At 53.5% G+C, this 16,019-nt stretch overlaps 1 protein-coding gene across 2 annotated transcripts; it reads right to left on the reverse strand.

Annotated features, from left to right (window-relative positions):
- Window positions 1-1,934: 1,934 nt before the first annotated feature.
- CHRM1 (cholinergic receptor, muscarinic 1) lies at window positions 1,935-15,181 on the reverse strand. Of its 2 annotated transcripts, XM_008573510.1 has the most exons (3): window positions 14,711-15,181; window positions 14,189-14,280; window positions 2,846-4,718 (listed from the first exon to the last, which is right to left on the reverse strand). In XM_008573510.1, the coding sequence occupies exon 3, from the start codon at window positions 4,650-4,652 to the stop codon at window positions 3,261-3,263; it is 1,392 nt and encodes a 463-aa protein (XP_008571732.1). In that variant the 5' UTR covers window positions 4,653-4,718; window positions 14,189-14,280; window positions 14,711-15,181; the 3' UTR covers window positions 2,846-3,260. The 2 variants fall into 2 exon arrangements, with proteins under 2 accessions (XP_008571733.1, XP_008571732.1); XM_008573511.1 differs by lacking the exon at window positions 14,189-14,280 and having other exon boundaries at window positions 1,935-4,718.
- Window positions 15,182-16,019: the final 838 nt, after the last annotated feature.

Here is a 16,019-nt window from a genome sequence, read left to right on the forward strand (position 1 = left end):
ACTCTTCTGCAATGGACTTGTCCCCCTTTCAGATATGAGGACACTGAAAATAAGAGACATGCCTAAGGTTGTTCAGTGAAGGACATGGTGGTAGGACCTGTGTTTGAGACAAGGGGCAAATGTGAACTGCTAGCCTCATTCCTGATCCAAATGCCAGCTTTGACTCCCACTTTTAGTCTTCAGTAGAGGCCAGGTTAATCTCATTTCAAGGCTGCAGTTCTCCTGGCACTGCTCAGCTTCTTCAGTCCCTCTGACTCTCCCAGGATCTCAGTTCTGATACCTTCAACACAGGCCAGGGCCTTTAGCCCTGAAGGGGCTCAGGGCTGTGAAGGAGCAGTGGCAAGGGAGGGGCCCTCTCTGGGTCTTCAGTGTGTGGGAGGGGTATGAGGTTTGTGTCCTAGAGTCATTCCCATAGTGCTAGGCTTCCTGCTGGCTCCTGGCTAGCCTGTCCTGTCTACCTCTTCAGTGGACTGCCCTTGCCTGCAGTGTTGGTAGCTTCCTTTCCAAAGGTTCTGGGAGTCCTGACAGCTAGGTGTGGGGTGAGTTCCCACTTCTCTCTCTGCAAGGGTTTAGCCCACCCATGTCATCGTCCCTCTAGGCCAGTGTTTCCCAGACTTTAGCCTGCATCAGAATCACCTGGAGGAGGGCTGGCCAGTTAGCTCAGTTGGTTAGAGCACAGTGTTCTAACACCGAGGTCAAGGGTTTGGATTCCCATCTCTGGCCAGCCACCAAAAAACAAACAAACAGTCCCTCTAGGCCAGTGTTTCCCAGACTTTAGCCTGCATCAGAATCACCTGGAGGAGGGCTGACCAGTTAGCTCAGTTGGTTAGAGCACAGTGTTCTAACACCGAGGTCAAGGGTTTGGATTCCCATCTCTGGCCAGCCACCAACAAACAAACAAACAAACAAACAAACAAACAAATCACCTGGAGGGCTTAAAACAGATGACTGGGTTATACCCTCAGAGTTTCTGATTTAGTAAATCTAGGATGACTCTGAGAATTTTCATATCTAAGTTCCCAGGTGATACTGATGCTACCGGTTAGGACCACTGTGAACTAAACTCAGCAGATCTGGGTTGTCCAAAGCCTGCATATTTCAAAGAAAGGTTTAGCCTTGCCTGGCTCCTGGGAGATAACGTGAAGCCCTCAGAATATCCTGTCTGATAAGAGTGTCTTTGCTTTCCTGTGGGCCTTGGGCCACACCAGATAGTCTATGCTAACAATGTGACCTATGGTGCAAACCTTAGGCACATGGTATCAGTTTAACCTCTGGCAGAGCTGGATACTAAGTAACTAAGTTCAGCCATGCCTACATGACCAATTTCCAGTAAAAACACAAGACATCAAGGCTTGGATAAGCTTTTCTGGTTGGCAATACTTCATGTATGTTGTCACACATCATTGCTTGGAGAGTTAAGCACTGTGTGCATAACTCCACTGGGGGAAGACAACTGGAAGCTTGCACCTGGTCTCTCCTGGACGCTGCCCTGTGCACCTTTTCCTGTTGCTGTTTTACTCTGTATTCTTCCACTGCAAGAAGCTGTAACTGTGAGTATAACAGTTTTGCTGAATTCTGAGTCCTTCTAGAGAATCATTGAACCCCAACAACAGCCACATTTTGAGACCACTGCTCTTGGCTGTGGGATTAACCTCTTTAGAATTCCTTTGCATTAGTCTTTGGGGAACCCTCACCAATGAAGTGCCATATAAGCTGGCCTGAGGGTCACCCTGAGGGAGTGCTTTAGCCTAAATACTCCAGCCCCCTCATCTCCACAGTCCAAGGGTCAGGAGGCTATGAATGGCCTGGAAGCCTGGGTGTTGCTTTGTAGGAGTAATCTATAAATGGGGGCTTGGAGCAGTTCTGTTCTTTCTGGGTGTGACAGGGCCTCAGAGTAGCCATGTATTGTAGGGCCAATAAAGAACATTCAGGGATCTGGGCAGTGGCAGTTTATTTTACCTGGCTGCCTCACTTCCAGATGCAGGTCTGCCTGTTGCTGCTCCACTCACCTGAGTCAGGGACCCCTGGCGCTGGGACCCACAGGCTTTGGTAGATCCAGCCACTCAGTGCTGCCCGTCCTGGAACCACCTCCTGGGCAGCAGCCCACATTCCACAGTACTTGGGCCCTCCCTGCCCCATCCTGCCTTGGCCTGAGACCAGGGCCTCGAGCCAACACAGAGAGTGTCCCTTAGTGCCCGCTGGTTATGTGGCTTTATTCACAGACTCAGCACTTGCTGAGGATGGAAGGAAAGAACATTTGGGCCCAGGCTGGGGCTGGAGATAAAGGCGGCTGGAAGGCCATGCAGGGGTCGGATTGGGGAGCTCACAGGAGAGAACCTGCTGGCTGGGCCAGGCCTGTGTGGGGCAGGGCTGGAGGCAGGCAGCATGCAGGAGGCCTGACTAGATCTGCACGGAGCAGATCCACCCATGTGGTGGCTATGAGCCAGCAGGGAGAAACTGAGGTTTCTCTGGGGCAGAGGTTACGGGTGTGGGGCTGGATAGCAGGCACCCCTGCCCCCTACTCTCAGGGAAATGACATAGTGGGACAGTCGGGACATCTGGCACCTGGTCCTACTGCTGCTGTGGGACTTGATGTGTGACTAGACAAGCTGGTCCCCTCTGGTGTCATTGTCCTGCTCATACTTGGACATTTGCCTCAGAGGTGACCCATCTAGAGACACTCTGGGGACATTTGTCAGGAAGCTGGACTATCCTGGAGAGTGTGCTTACGGCCCAGCTGGGAAGGCTCTGCCTATGGAGTTGGGGGGGATCCCCAGCTAGGAATCTCCAGCTCCTTGTGGGTCAAGCTTTGCTTTCTCAGTGGCTGGTGTAAGTTCCCGTTTGTGGCCCCCCAGAGGTACCATCTCACTCTGCAAACCAGGTCGCCACTGGGCTGAGGAAGACTGTAATGTTGAGCCTTCTTTCTCACAGCCTGTCCTGCTGGCTCCTGACTTCCTGCCTAAATGCAAACAAGGAGTCCAAAGCCCAGATCCTCCTCCCGAGCCTTCTTCCTGGTGAAAAGCCCACTCCCACCCAGTAGGGAACAGAAAAACCAGTTCCCCAGGTTTCCCTCCCTGCCTGGGAATAGCAAAGTTTGGAAAATTGGCAGGGTCTATCTTGGCTGTCCAGGAAGGTGACCCAGGGTCCTGGGAAGCCGAATGAGGCCCCAGCAGGGCCCTGGGGCTGAGGACATAGCCCCTGCCCGCTTTCCACCGGCCTCTCCTGGGATCGGGAGTGGAGGGATGCAGGAGAGGGGACCATCAGCATTGGCGGGAGGGGGTGCGGTGCACAGAGCCAGGGCGCTTGGGGATCTTGCGCCAGCGTCGCTTGTCCCAGCGGCAGAGCAGCAGCAGGCGGAAGGTGTCCCGGAAGGCTTTGTTGCAGAGAGCATAGCACATGGGGTTGACGGTGCTGTTGACGTAGCAGAGCCAGTAGCCCAGCTCCCACAGGGTCTCGGGAACACAGTCCTTGCAGAAGGTGGACACCAGCACCATGATGTTGTACGGTGTCCAGGTGAGGATGAAGGCCAGCAGGATGGCACTCAGGGTCCGAGCCGCCTTCTTTTCCTTGACCAGCGAGAAGGTCTTCCGCTTGGCCAGCTGCTCCTTCCCGCGGGGCTTCTGGCTCTTGCCAGCTCGATCACGCCCTTTTCGGGTCGGCCTCTTTACTGTATTGGGGGAGCTCCGGGGGGGCTGCTTGGTGGGGGCCTGTGCATCGGGGTCCACCATGGGCATCTTGATCACCACTTCGGAGCCGGGCTCCTCACCCTCCGAGGAGGTGAGGGACTCCATGGAGCCTTCATCCTCTTCCTCTTCCTCCTTCCAGCTGTAGGCCTGCAGCAGCCTGGGGGCCCGGCAACAGCGACAGCAGCGGCCCGGAGGAGTCTCTGGTGAGCCCTCAGCCCCTGGCTGGGACCTCTCTGAGCTGCTGCTGCTGCCACCCCCTTTGCCTGGCGTCTCAGAGCCCTGCAGGGCAGCTAGCTCCCGTGCCCGGTTCTCCGTCTCCCGGTAGATGCGCCAGTAGAGTGTGCACATGACGGTGACAGGGAGGTAGAAGGCAGCCATGGCTGTGCCAAAGGTGATGATGGGCTGGGAGAGGAACTGGATGTAGCACTGCCCAGCCAGCACCGTCCGCTCCCCTACCAGGTACTGCCAGAAGAGAATGGCTGGGGCCCAGAGGACGAAAGAAACCAGCCAGGCGAGGCCAATCATCAGGGCTGCCCGGCGAGGCGTGCGCTTGGCACGGTAGCTCAGGGGCCGAGTCACAGAGAAGTAACGGTCAAAGCTGATGAGCAGCAGATTCATGACGGAAGCATTGCTGGCCACATAGTCCAGGGCCAGCCAGAGGTCACAGGCCAGCGTGCCCAGAGCCCAGTGGCCCATGAGCAGGTAGGTGGTGTAGAGGTTCATGGAGAAAGTGCCAATGATGAGGTCAGCGCAGGCCAGGCTCAGCAGAAAGTAGTTATTGACTGTCTTGAGTTCCGTGTTGACCTTGAAGGAGATGAGGACCAACAGGTTGCCTGTCACTGTGGCCAATGACAGGAGGCCTGTGGTGATCCCAATGAAGGCCACTTGCCAGGGGCCCTTTCCCGGTGCCAGGACAGTGATGTTGGGGCTGACAGCGGGTGGGGCTGAGGTGTTCATGGTGGCCATGTGGGGCTTGGGGACAGCCTCTTCCTCCAGTCACACTACAGGGCTTCCTCAGAGGAGGGTCATCACCTGAAAAGAGAGGACATGGGTTTAGGCTGGGCCGCTGGGCATCGCTGATAGCCTGTAGTGGACAGTGCTGAGGTCACAGTTCCTGTCTTCTCAGAGCTTCAGGCCAGACAGATCACCCTCCCTTACTGGTGCCCACACTCAGTCATTTAGAGTGCACCTTCCCAGCCATGAGTGGATTTGCCAGCAGCATGGGGTGGCTTTGGAACCCAGGGATCTGAGTCCTCATTCCAGCTTCACCAATCAGACTCTCAACCTCAGTTTTTTTTCCTCATTGGGAAATTAGCACTAATTCCTTTTCTTTCTTTCTTTTTTTTTTTGGAGGCTGGCTGGTACAGGGATCAAACCCTGGACCTTGGTGTTATCAGAACAACCACCTGAGCGAACTGGCCAGCCCAGCACTAATCCCTCTCCTGTGGCGTGAGTTGGGAGACTCCCTTTGTATGCACAGTCCTGCCAGATTTTCAAAGCATTCCATTCACCTTATTAAAGCCCTCATTCACTGAAGTTACTACATGCCAGACACAGTGCTAAGCATATAATTGAATTACCTAATTTAACCATTGTACATCTCTAGGAGGAAGGGCTCTCAACATCCCCATGTCACTGTGAGGCGACTGTAGCTCTAAGCAGCTGCGAGGCTTGGCCACGGTCACACAGGCGGCGAGTATGACTAGAACCCAGTCCTTGCTCTCACCGAGTATGTGAGCTCCAGTGGGATTCCCTTTTTTTTTTTTTTTTTTGGGGGCTGGGGATCTGAACCCTTGACCTTGGTGTTATAACACTAGGCTCTCCAAAGTGAGCTAACTGGCCAGCCCTCCAGGGGGATTCGTCCATCAAATAACGAGATATAGAGAAATATCACGTTCTCACTTCTTTGTGGGAGCTAAAACTAAATAAATAAATACACAGATAAACTTGGGGGGTGGGGAGAAGACACAACAATTACAATTCCTTGAAGTTGATACGACAAGTGAACAGAAAGGACATTGTTGGCGGGGGAAAGGGAGGCTTCAGTAATGGGCCACGATAATCAACCACGTTGTATATTGACAAAATAAAATAATATTAAAAAAAATAAGGAGAGACAGGAAGAAAGGGGAGGGCTCCAGAGAAGATAAGGGAAAGAGATGGGAGCAGAGGGGCGCCGTATGAATACATGTGCGCACGTATGTGTATTTGTGTCTGCACGTTTTTCTGTGGGTGTATATGGTGGTGGTGGTGGTGGGGGTTCAGCTGGATTAGACCCTTCATGACGGCAACAGGGAAAGTTGTGCTGGGCCTGGACACTTGCTTAGTGATAAGAAGGTCTGCAGTAAAAGCAGAGACGAGAGCCTCAGCTCCCAGCTAAGAGGGGGTCTGGCCCCATATGGGGTGTGCGAGGGCCCCCTCCCTCTCCTGGTGCTGTTCCCAAGCCCCAGCTGAGTAGGGGGGAAGGAAGGGGAATGGGAAGATCCCCCAGACTTTTCTTGGATATGGAGTCTGGCCCAGGCACTAAGGTGGGGTAAAGAGAAAGGCCAGGACGCTTAGCAAACTCCTGACTGGGCAAAGTGAAGCCAGATTGAAGGGTGAGGGTCCAGGTCAGCTCATCCACGGCCTTGCTGCTCTGTGATTTGGCAGGTCTCTTCCTGTGCTGGGCCTCAGGTTTCCATCTGCCCATTGAAGAGTGTGGTGGTCCCCCCAACCTACAACTGTGGCCTTCAGGGGCTGTATTGTTGGAAAAATTCCAAGGGAGAGATGTTGGGCAAGGGCTCACCAAGCCGTGGCGTTTCTTGGGGAGCTGGTCTGTGACAGAGAGACTGAAGCACTGTGAATGTGATAGATGGCCTTGGTGGTGTGTGGCTCAGGACACCTCCAGGGCTCATGGTGAACTGCCAGTACGTGAGAGCAGCTCCCAGCACGGGGAGGTCAGTGTGGGACAGAATGGACAAGAAGACCGTGGCAGTCAGTGTGTGCTCATGTGCCTGGGACAGTTTGCACATGAGGAGGCATGTGTAACATCACAGTTGAAGAATGCACTCTGCAGCCAGACTGTCTGGATTTGAATCCAGGCCACACTATTTACTGGGTGTACGATTATTGCTAGGGATACACTTCTATATGCCTTGGTTTTCTCAACTGGAAAATGGGAATAATACCTATTAGCTAATGGCATTAGTTAATATCTCAAGGAACTGTGGTGAGGGTTAAGGGAGTCAATGAGCATGAAGGGCTTGGGCGGAAGGAATAACGAGCAGTTATTGCTTAATTGGTACAGAGTTTATGTTTAGGATGACAAAAAATTTTGGTAATAGATGAAGGTAGTGGTCACACAGCATTGTGAATGAATTAATTCCACACAATTGCATGTTTAAAAATGTTTGAAATGGCAATCTTTATGTTATATATATTTTAACACCAAAAAAAAAAAAAAAAAAGAATGTAAAGCACTTAGATCAGTGTGTGTGACAGCAGCTCTCAGCACTGGGGGACCCTGTGGGACAGAATGAGCACATGGTCAGCACTAGGTCCCCATTAACTCTTAGTATGTGTAGCAAAGAGGGCTCCCTCCTGCCTAGGAGTGTCTTCTCCTCTGATTAAAAATCTCTGATGCTACGACAACAGTAACTAATAATCATAATGTCCATTGCTGGTATTTAGAGCTCCCTGAGGGCCAGTCGCTACTACAGTGCTTACATGCATATTAATCTTTTTTTTTTTTTGGTGGCTGGCCGGTACGAGGATCCTAAGTCTTCACCTTGGTGTTATAACACTGTGTTCTTTCTTTTTTTTTGTCCTTTTTTTTTTGAGACCGGCTGCACCGCGCTCAGCCAGTGAGCGCTGTGAGTGCACCGGTCATCCCTATATAGGATCCGAACCCGGGGCGGGAGCACTGCTGCACTCCCAGCGCCATACTCTCCCGAGTGCGCCACGGGCTCGGCCCATAACACGGTGTTCTAACCAACTCAGCTAAGCAGCCAGAACGTTGTTTCTTTTATTTATTTATTCATTTTATTTAATTTAAAAAATTTTTTATTTATTTATTTTTTGTGAACAGCCGCACCGCACCCAGCCAGTGAGCACTGCGGCGCCATCCCTATATAGGGTCCGAACCCGCCACGGGAGCACTACTGCGCTCCCAGCGCCGCACTCTCCCGAGTGCGCCACGGGGTCGGCCCTAATTTTTTTTAAAAAGATGACCAGTAAGGGGATCTTAACCCTTGGCTTGCTGTTATCAGCACCACGCTCAGCCAGTGAGCTAACCGGCCATCCCTATATGGGATCTGAACCCATGGCCTTGGTGTTATCAGCACCGCACTCTCCCAAGTGAGACACGGGCTGGCCCCAGAACCTTGTTTCGTTTGATCTGAACAGGAACCTATGACCTAGGGGTTGCCGGTATCTCCATTTTACAGATGAGGAAACTGAGGCTGGGAAAAGCCAGAGAACTTGCACAAGATCACACAAGTTAAGTAGGAATCAGGATTTGAACCCAAGCAGTGTGTGCCAACAAAACTTCATTTGCAAAATCTGATGGTTAACCTGGAGGCTGTCGTTTGCCAATTTAAATTTTAAAAATATTACATTAATATGTGATTTTTTTTTTGGTGGCTGGCCGCTATGGTGATCTGAGCCTTTGATCTTGGTGTTACAAGGCTGTGCTCTAGCCAACTGAGTCAACTGGCCAGCCAAATTTATCTTGATTACTGAGTTTTATTGCACCTCCTCCCTTAGCCAAAGTCAGACACTAGGCTGGAGGCTGGGATCAGGCAGCGGCTTTCTCCAGTGATCCCAGTGAGGTCACTGGTGCATACCACCCTCGAGAATGTGCCCACACAGCTCTTGTCCCTTTGGTCTTCTGAACTCAGTGCAGTTTAATGCTCATTGCACAAAGGGAGGAGCTGAAGCCCAGAGGAAAAAGGGTTGAAGGCGTCATCCAGCCCAAGGTCTCCTGGCTCCTAAACTGGGTACTGCCCTTCACCCTCCACCCCCCAGGGGCCTTGGAGCAGCTGTGTAGCCCTGGGCCCTGGGCAATGACCTGCAAAGGCTGAGTCAGACAAGAGGAGCTTGCTGGCCTGAGAGGCTGCACCTCTCCAGCTGCTGCGTCCTCCCAGCAGCCTGGGTATGGGGCCACCTCTAAAGCTTGGCTCCTAACACCACAACAGGCTAGGACAAGGGTGACGCCAGTCAGGCACTTGCCTCGGGTGCAGAATTTAAGGGTGTCCCATAACTCAGTAATCAAGAAAATATTTTAATGCAATATTTAAAAAAATGGAAATTAATGCAAAAAATCTACGATGAGCACAATGTTAAACAAAGACAGGATCCAGCCCCATCCTTGCACGGCCCTGTCTCGCTTGCCTCACCCTAATCCTGGCCCTTATTCCAATGAAACTTTATTTACAAAACAGACAGCCAGCCTGTGGGCTGTAGTTTGCCACTTAATTAAAAAGACTATTACATTACGATATTATTGGTCTTGATCAGTCAGTTTTTTGTGTGCCCCTCTTAAATTTTGTTCTGAGGCAAACCTCACTTAATGCACGTTAATCCTGGAGTTGTGGACCATAGCTCTGGGTTTGTTTTTTTTTTGTTTGTTTTGTTTTGGTGGCTGACCAGCATGGGTATAGCCCTGGGTTTGAAGCTCCATGCTGTCCCTTCCTAGCCATGTGACAATCAGCAATCACTTAACCATTCATTCCCCCACTGCCCCTCAGTCCCCAGCCGATGGGGTAATAGCATCCAAAATGTCTGGCACTGGGACAGACACTCAGTTAAGGGTCTCTGTTGCTTTTCCTGATCCTTATCCCAGCTACTTCTCACCATGCCTCTTCCCCTGCAGACCCTAAGCACAGCCCCTCTCTGGCCCCAGTTTGCTCATTTGGAAGTTGGACTCGCCTGGTGTCTGGGGAGGCTTAATGGGGTCCTGGAACCAACATCTCAAGATGCTGAATGGAAAGGACCCCAGTCCTGAAGAAAGGCTGGAGCCCCTCTCTGGCCCCAGTTTGCTCATTTGGAAGTTGGACTCGCCTGGTGTCTGGGGAGGCTTAATGGGGTCCTGGAACCAACATCTCAAGATGCTGAATGGAAAGGACCCCAGTCCTGAAGAAAGGCTGGGGCCCCTCTCTGGCCCCAGTTTGCTCATTTGGAAGTTGGACTCGCCTGGTGTCTGGGGAGGCTTAATGGGGTCCTGGAACCAACATCTCAAGATGCTGAATGGAAAGGACCCCAGTCCTGAAGAAAGGCTGGGGCCCCTCTCTGGCCCCAGTTTGCTCATTTGGAAGTTGGACTCGCCTGGTGTCTGGGGAGGCTTAATGGGGTCCTGGAACCAACATCTCAAGATGCTGAATGGAAAGGACCCCAGTCCTGAAGAAAGGCTGGAGGCCCACTTAGGTTCTCCCAATAGGGGCTGGAATGACAGCTCAGGATGGGAACGTGGATCTCTGCCCATGACTAGCTCTTGCCAGAGGAGAGCTATAACTGTGACGAATTTAAAAAATGCACCAGAACAGGGGGACCTGTGGGAAGAAGGAACCCAAGGGGTCCTTGGAGACGAGAAGGCTGGCAGTCCCTTGCCTTGATGGATGGAAATCCCTTCCAACTTTCCCATTTAATAGTCATATTGAGAACCACTATAATTAATACTTCCTGCATTCCAGGCACTTTATGTACAAGATTATTCCCTTGAATCTGTCGGACACCCCAATGGGCACCCCAATGGGGGGTTCTTATCTCTATATTATAGATGAGGACACTGAGGCTCAGGGGGCTAAGTGGCTTTCTGATGGTCCCACAGGAAGGGGTGGAGTTGGGATTCTGACCTCAATCTGTGGACTCCAAGGCCTGTGGGTTCTTTGCACTTGGAAACCCTCTATGCCCCACCTAGGCACTGTGAGGGCTGAGACTTCCCATCTGGAAGAGCTGGCGGGAAAGAGAAGGGGCAGAGGTTCTGGGCAACTGGAACCTGATTCTTAACACCCCCTGACCCTTCTGTCCCCTGTGCTACAGCCCAAGAACAGACCCGTCAATGACTCTGCATTTCCAAAGTCAAAAGCCCCAAACCCTCTCTTGGACGGTGAAAGAGTGCAGGAGAAGGTTCCTGGAGATGTGCTCTAGTCCCTGCTGTGTGACCTTGGTCAAGTCTCCTTCACTCTCGACTGGGGACAATCTTCTACCTGTTCAAGGTACTGTGGGATCAGCAAGATGGTGGTAGTGAAAAAACCCGATTTCTTGTGATTGTGGCTGATTCTCCTGGGGAGACTAGTCCTGGGCTGAGAGTTAGTGTGCCAGGGTTCAGCGGTGGCTCCAGAGTTCCTACAAAGGAGGGGCTTAGGGTCATCCATCTGGTTGAAAGGGGGGCTTGCAGCTACCTTTGTAGAGCACATTCTGTGAAAACATCCACGGGGGTGTGGGAATTGGCCAGTGGGGACTGCAGTGGGTGGGGAGAAGACTCTCCAAGGCAGTCTTTGGCTCTGCCTCTGTCTGGCTTCAAGCTCTCATCTTGCTGTGTGACCTTGGGCAAGTCACCGTCCTGACCTGGTAGCCCTTCTGGGGGATGGGGGTGACCTCCTAGGATGAGTGTTTGTGTGTGAGGGTGTGTGGGAGTGGGCAGGGAAGAGGGGAGGTGCTTTTCTGCCTAGAACTGTGGCCTCCTGATGAAGGCTGCAGGGAACCTTTAATAATTTTACTAATATTGTCATAGCAACTGATATTTACTGACTGCTTACTACATACCAGACATAGCTCTAAGCATTATATACATGATTTAATTTACCTGTTCCTTGTGAAGTAGGTTCTTTTTTTATCCCCAATTTGTAAAAGGGGCAACTGAGAGACATTTCAAGACCTTAAGGACCTTACAGCTCATCAGTGCTGCAAGCAGGATTTGGACTCAGGAAGCCTGTTTCCAAGACCGACATCTTATCCGCTACTCGAAATTGGTCTTGAGGGGATAGGCAGGTTCATCAACCCCCTTGCTCACCTCAACTAGCTTGGCCAAACCCTAGTTTGAATCAGTCAGCAGTGAGGAGTCAGTCCGTCCCTTAGCATCCGGTCTGTGTGTGTGTGTGACAGTGTCTGCCATCTCTCTGTGTCATGTATGATGACAGCACTGCGGCAGGGTATGGGCTGTGTCTGCTTCATTCACTGCTTTATCCCAGGGCTTGGCACATAGTAGTTGCTCAATAAATATTTGTGGCATAAATATATGAATGTGTACGTGGGTTTGTCCCACTTGACTTCAGACCCTGGAGCATAAGGATGAGCCTGCGGGGGTCAGGACAGGCTCCAGAGCATGGCCCACAGGCCCCTCTACCCCCTCCAGCTCCCAAATCCCCTCATCTGCCAGGCCCCTAATGTCTGGGTGAGGCCCTGCCTGGCTTGAAAACACAGGAGAAAAGCAGCCAAGAGCATCCTCTCGTACAATGGACCAAGGAAACCCTGTCTCACCAGGCTGCAGGGAAGCTAAGTGAGTTGACAGGAAGGGCACGGGTGTGTGATGGCGCCTGTCATTGTGGGGGAAGGAAAATGTCAGCCTGGGCTCAAAGGGTTAAGGGATGAGGTCAGAGCCTCTAATGCATCAGACCAGACTGTTGACCGCCTGCGCCCCGGACCAATCCCCAGGGGCTGGGGATCTGGCTGGTGAGAGGAAGGCGGAGGGGAGAGAGCCCTGGGGGAGGCAGGGAGAGGGAGTTGGGGAGAGGGATTCCTGAGCACTAGGCTTTCCTGAATCTTACCAGTGGTCAAGGAGTGTAGAAGGGGAGGCAGAGAGTGAGGGTGCTGGGGAAGAGGTTTAGAAGGGAGAAGAGCAGCCATTTTGTGATTCTGGGCCTGGAAGCTGGCAGAACCTGGGACGATGTGAGAAGGAGGTACGTGGAGCGGCTGTGGCGGGGCACCTGGGATCTCATCACGCAGCACGGAGGGTGCTCCTTCTGGCCAGGTCTCCTGACGGGTCCCTTTCGCTGGGACCCTAACCCAGAAGCCAGTCTGTCTGAGGTGGCTCTCTCCCCCTAGGATAACTTTTCTCTGAAGGTAGCTCCTGACCTGTTACAGATGCTCAAAACTTCCACCTCTGATGCCCGGCCTTGGGAATGAGGGAGTAAACAGGTCAAATCAATCACCTTTTCAGGCTCAACAGTCACCAGCAGGAGTGCCAGCTAGCCCTGTGGAGGGCAGCAGCCATCAGTTAAATGCTACAGCAACGCTCTGCTGGGCCGGAAGAGGAACGTCAGCCCTGGAACCACCACCAGATTCGCTCACCCGTGATGGACCTTAACCAGTTGCCCAACTTGAGCCGGACCATGCCAGAGCCTGTCCCTTCGCAGGCCAGTCCCTACACCTTCCTCTGCCAGTGTGGCATCAGAGGTGTTGGGGCCCCAGTCTCCTCTCCGCATGCCCCCTGCTCCATGCTCCTTGCACTCCCTTCCCCACTTCCTTCTTTCCTCTCCCTCCCTCCCCCATTCTTCTAAGCATCACCATGGTACCACGGCAGAGCAGAAAGCCAGCGATCACCCCCTTCTCCCCAGCCGCCTGCCAGGGAACCCAGGCTCCTGCCTCACAGGGCTTGCCGTGCCCCCTACCCCCCCATCATCCTGCTCACCAAGATGGCAGCCCAGCATTGTGCTGAGGGGGAGAAGAATGGGGTCCAAGCCCCAACTGGACCCATAAATATTCCTTCTGTGACCATGAGCCTGTCCCTTCCTCTTTCTCAGCCTCAGTCTCTCCATCTGCACAATGGGAAAATTCCTTTCTAGGTCTGACATGACCTCTGCCTAGCCCCTCCTGGACACTTTGGACTCCCCTTTGCACTTCAGGATCCAGTCCTCAATCTCCAACCACCAGTCTGTGAGCCAAGAGTGACATCTTCAGCAGCCCCATTTCATTATCTCCTCCTCTTTCATATCTCAGCAGCGATCGCAGCTTGCCTGGTGGCTGAGGTCAGGGGAGAACTCTCATCTGACAGTTCAGTGAGCAGCTGATTACCCAAGGAGAGGAGACTGTCCAGCTGCTGGAGATGGCCTGGCTCCTTCCTGCCAGTTGGGCAGGGGGGCCTGGTCAGTCTGCGTGGAGCTGCAGGTGTGCTTTGTGGGAAGAGGTGAACACTTACTTCTCCACTGGCACTGATAACCCCCAAGCTGCACATATCTGAATGATCTAAGCTGACTATCCCGTCTCCAGCAGCTGCCCAGGCACTATCAACTCTGCAAAAATCAAAGCTCTTGGCCCGCAGCCCATCCCCTCATTGTGGAGTCTGAGGGCACTGGGATGGGCACCTGCCATGGGTGCCCATTAGTATCCATCCGTTACCTGCACAGAGGACTGAGACCTGCCCTGCAGGTACCTGAGATACAAGAAACAAAGGAGGGCCCTCTGGGCCCCTGCACATGTCAGGGCCACATTCCCTGGCTAGTGTAGTCAACCATGTGCCCATTTGTCCCCAGAGAGCCCTGGGGCCCTTTGCCTAGTCTTCTGCTGGCTTCTGGCCCAACACCCACCTGGCATCCAGCTTGTCCATCGGGCCAGCAGCCTGGTTCAGTCCATCTTGGGGGAGCTGGAGGTGGATGGGGGTGGTGGGATTCAGGGTGCCCTGAAGGAGGAGAGGAGGAGGTTCTGGGACTGGCGCTGCAATTAAGGGGGGGTCAACCTCCCATAGGATGCTGGTGGCAAGGGCTGCCTCTTGGTCCCCTGCCCTTCCCACACTGTCCTTAAGGTGCTGGGGGATCTGCCTGCTTCAAGGTAGCCTAATCTCTTCCAGTTTCCTAAGGGGGTCTCCATCTCTTCCGCCAGCTGAAGCCCAGAAAAACATAAGATATATCCACTCAAAGCCAGGAGATGGGGTGTTTGGAGTAGCCAATGTCCAATCCTACAGAGCCCCCTTGGCCTCTAGACCCCTCCCTGACTTCCTCTCTCGGGGGTCCATTTTCGTCTCATCCTGGTCCCTGCCCTACCCCGAGGACTCTGCTTCTCTTGCTCCCACCTTGTTGAAGTCCCTCCCAAACCCTCCCAAATGTACTCACCATGGGCTGGAGAGGGATCTGTAGGGTCTTCAGCCCCACTGTCTCCCCGGGGGGCTGGCGGCGTCTCCAGGGACCCAAACACCTGGCTCCCCGGGGGGAGCTGCGCCCTGTGCTGGCAGCGGGAGAGGCACAGCCAGTGATTGGCATGTCCCACCCCCTGGCACGCCAGCCTGGGGGGGGGGAGGAAGGAAAGGAAAGAGAGGGAGGGAGGAAAGGAAGGGAGGGGGAGCTGGAGGGAAGCCTCAGGCAGCGTCTGGGGTTGGACTAGGTCCTGGAGTGTGCCCCCCTCCTCAACCAGGGAGCCCAATTTGAGCCCCAAGAGGGAGGAGGCAGGACATGAGAAAGGCGAGCCCAGGAAGGCTAAATGTCCAGGACAGGAGGGAAGGCGGATACAGGGAGACAAACACCCACACCCACTGCACACAGACTCGGCGGCACACACACACACACACACAAACACACACACACACACACACACACACACACCCTCATAAAGGCACACTGTTTCCCCAGCTCCTTCCCCCACCCAACCTTAGAACCCCCAGCCCGCGTGCACCATGCCCCAACACACATGCCCCGGTATTCACATGCCTGCTTCTCTCGCACACACGCCCTCCCCCCTGCACATGCCCACGCGCCCACCCACCCAGCCACACACCCTGCTCTTCCTCCCTGCTGCGAGGGAGCTAGATTCCTTCTGTTTGGAAATGACACATTGGGCCTCACGTGAGAGGCTCGAACTTGGAACAGACCCAGAGGGCTGGTGCGCCCGCCCTGGGGGCTGAACGGACGTGCCTGCACGCTGGGCTGTGTGGTCTAGCATCTGTCTGTGCCTGCATAGCCCCGTGTGAGGGTGATGGGTGTCTGGTTTGCGGGGATGAGTGAGGGGCTGTGTGCCTGCTCAATGTGCTGCCAAGTGCCCTGCGTGTGTGTGCCCCTGTGTACCCATGTTGCCATGCAGCCTGTGTAAATGCAGGTGTGACCCTGTCGGTCTGGAGGCAGGACTCATGTATATGTGTGTCTGTATTCGGTGTGTGTCTGTGTGTTGCCCAACCGTGGAACTTGCTAATTCTGACAAGTGAGGCAGCCTCTACCTCCCTGCCTGCTCCACCCCCAGCTTCCACTTGGAAGACAGACAGACAGGCAGACAGACAGCTCTCCTCCCAGTTTGTCAAACTCTGTCTCCCCTGACTCCTACTCAGGGCTCACAGGTGTGTACCTGGGAGATGAGGAGCCCTTTCTCCCCACCTCCCTCAGCCATACTGCTTGGTCAAACCCCCAGGCTGGTTTGCATTTCTGTGTTGAGTTT

The sequence above is a fragment of the Galeopterus variegatus genome, unplaced genomic scaffold (genome assembly GCF_000696425.1).
Source record: "Galeopterus variegatus unplaced genomic scaffold, G_variegatus-3.0.2 Scaffold926, whole genome shotgun sequence".
Taxonomy (NCBI): Eukaryota; Metazoa; Chordata; class Mammalia; order Dermoptera; family Cynocephalidae; genus Galeopterus; species Galeopterus variegatus.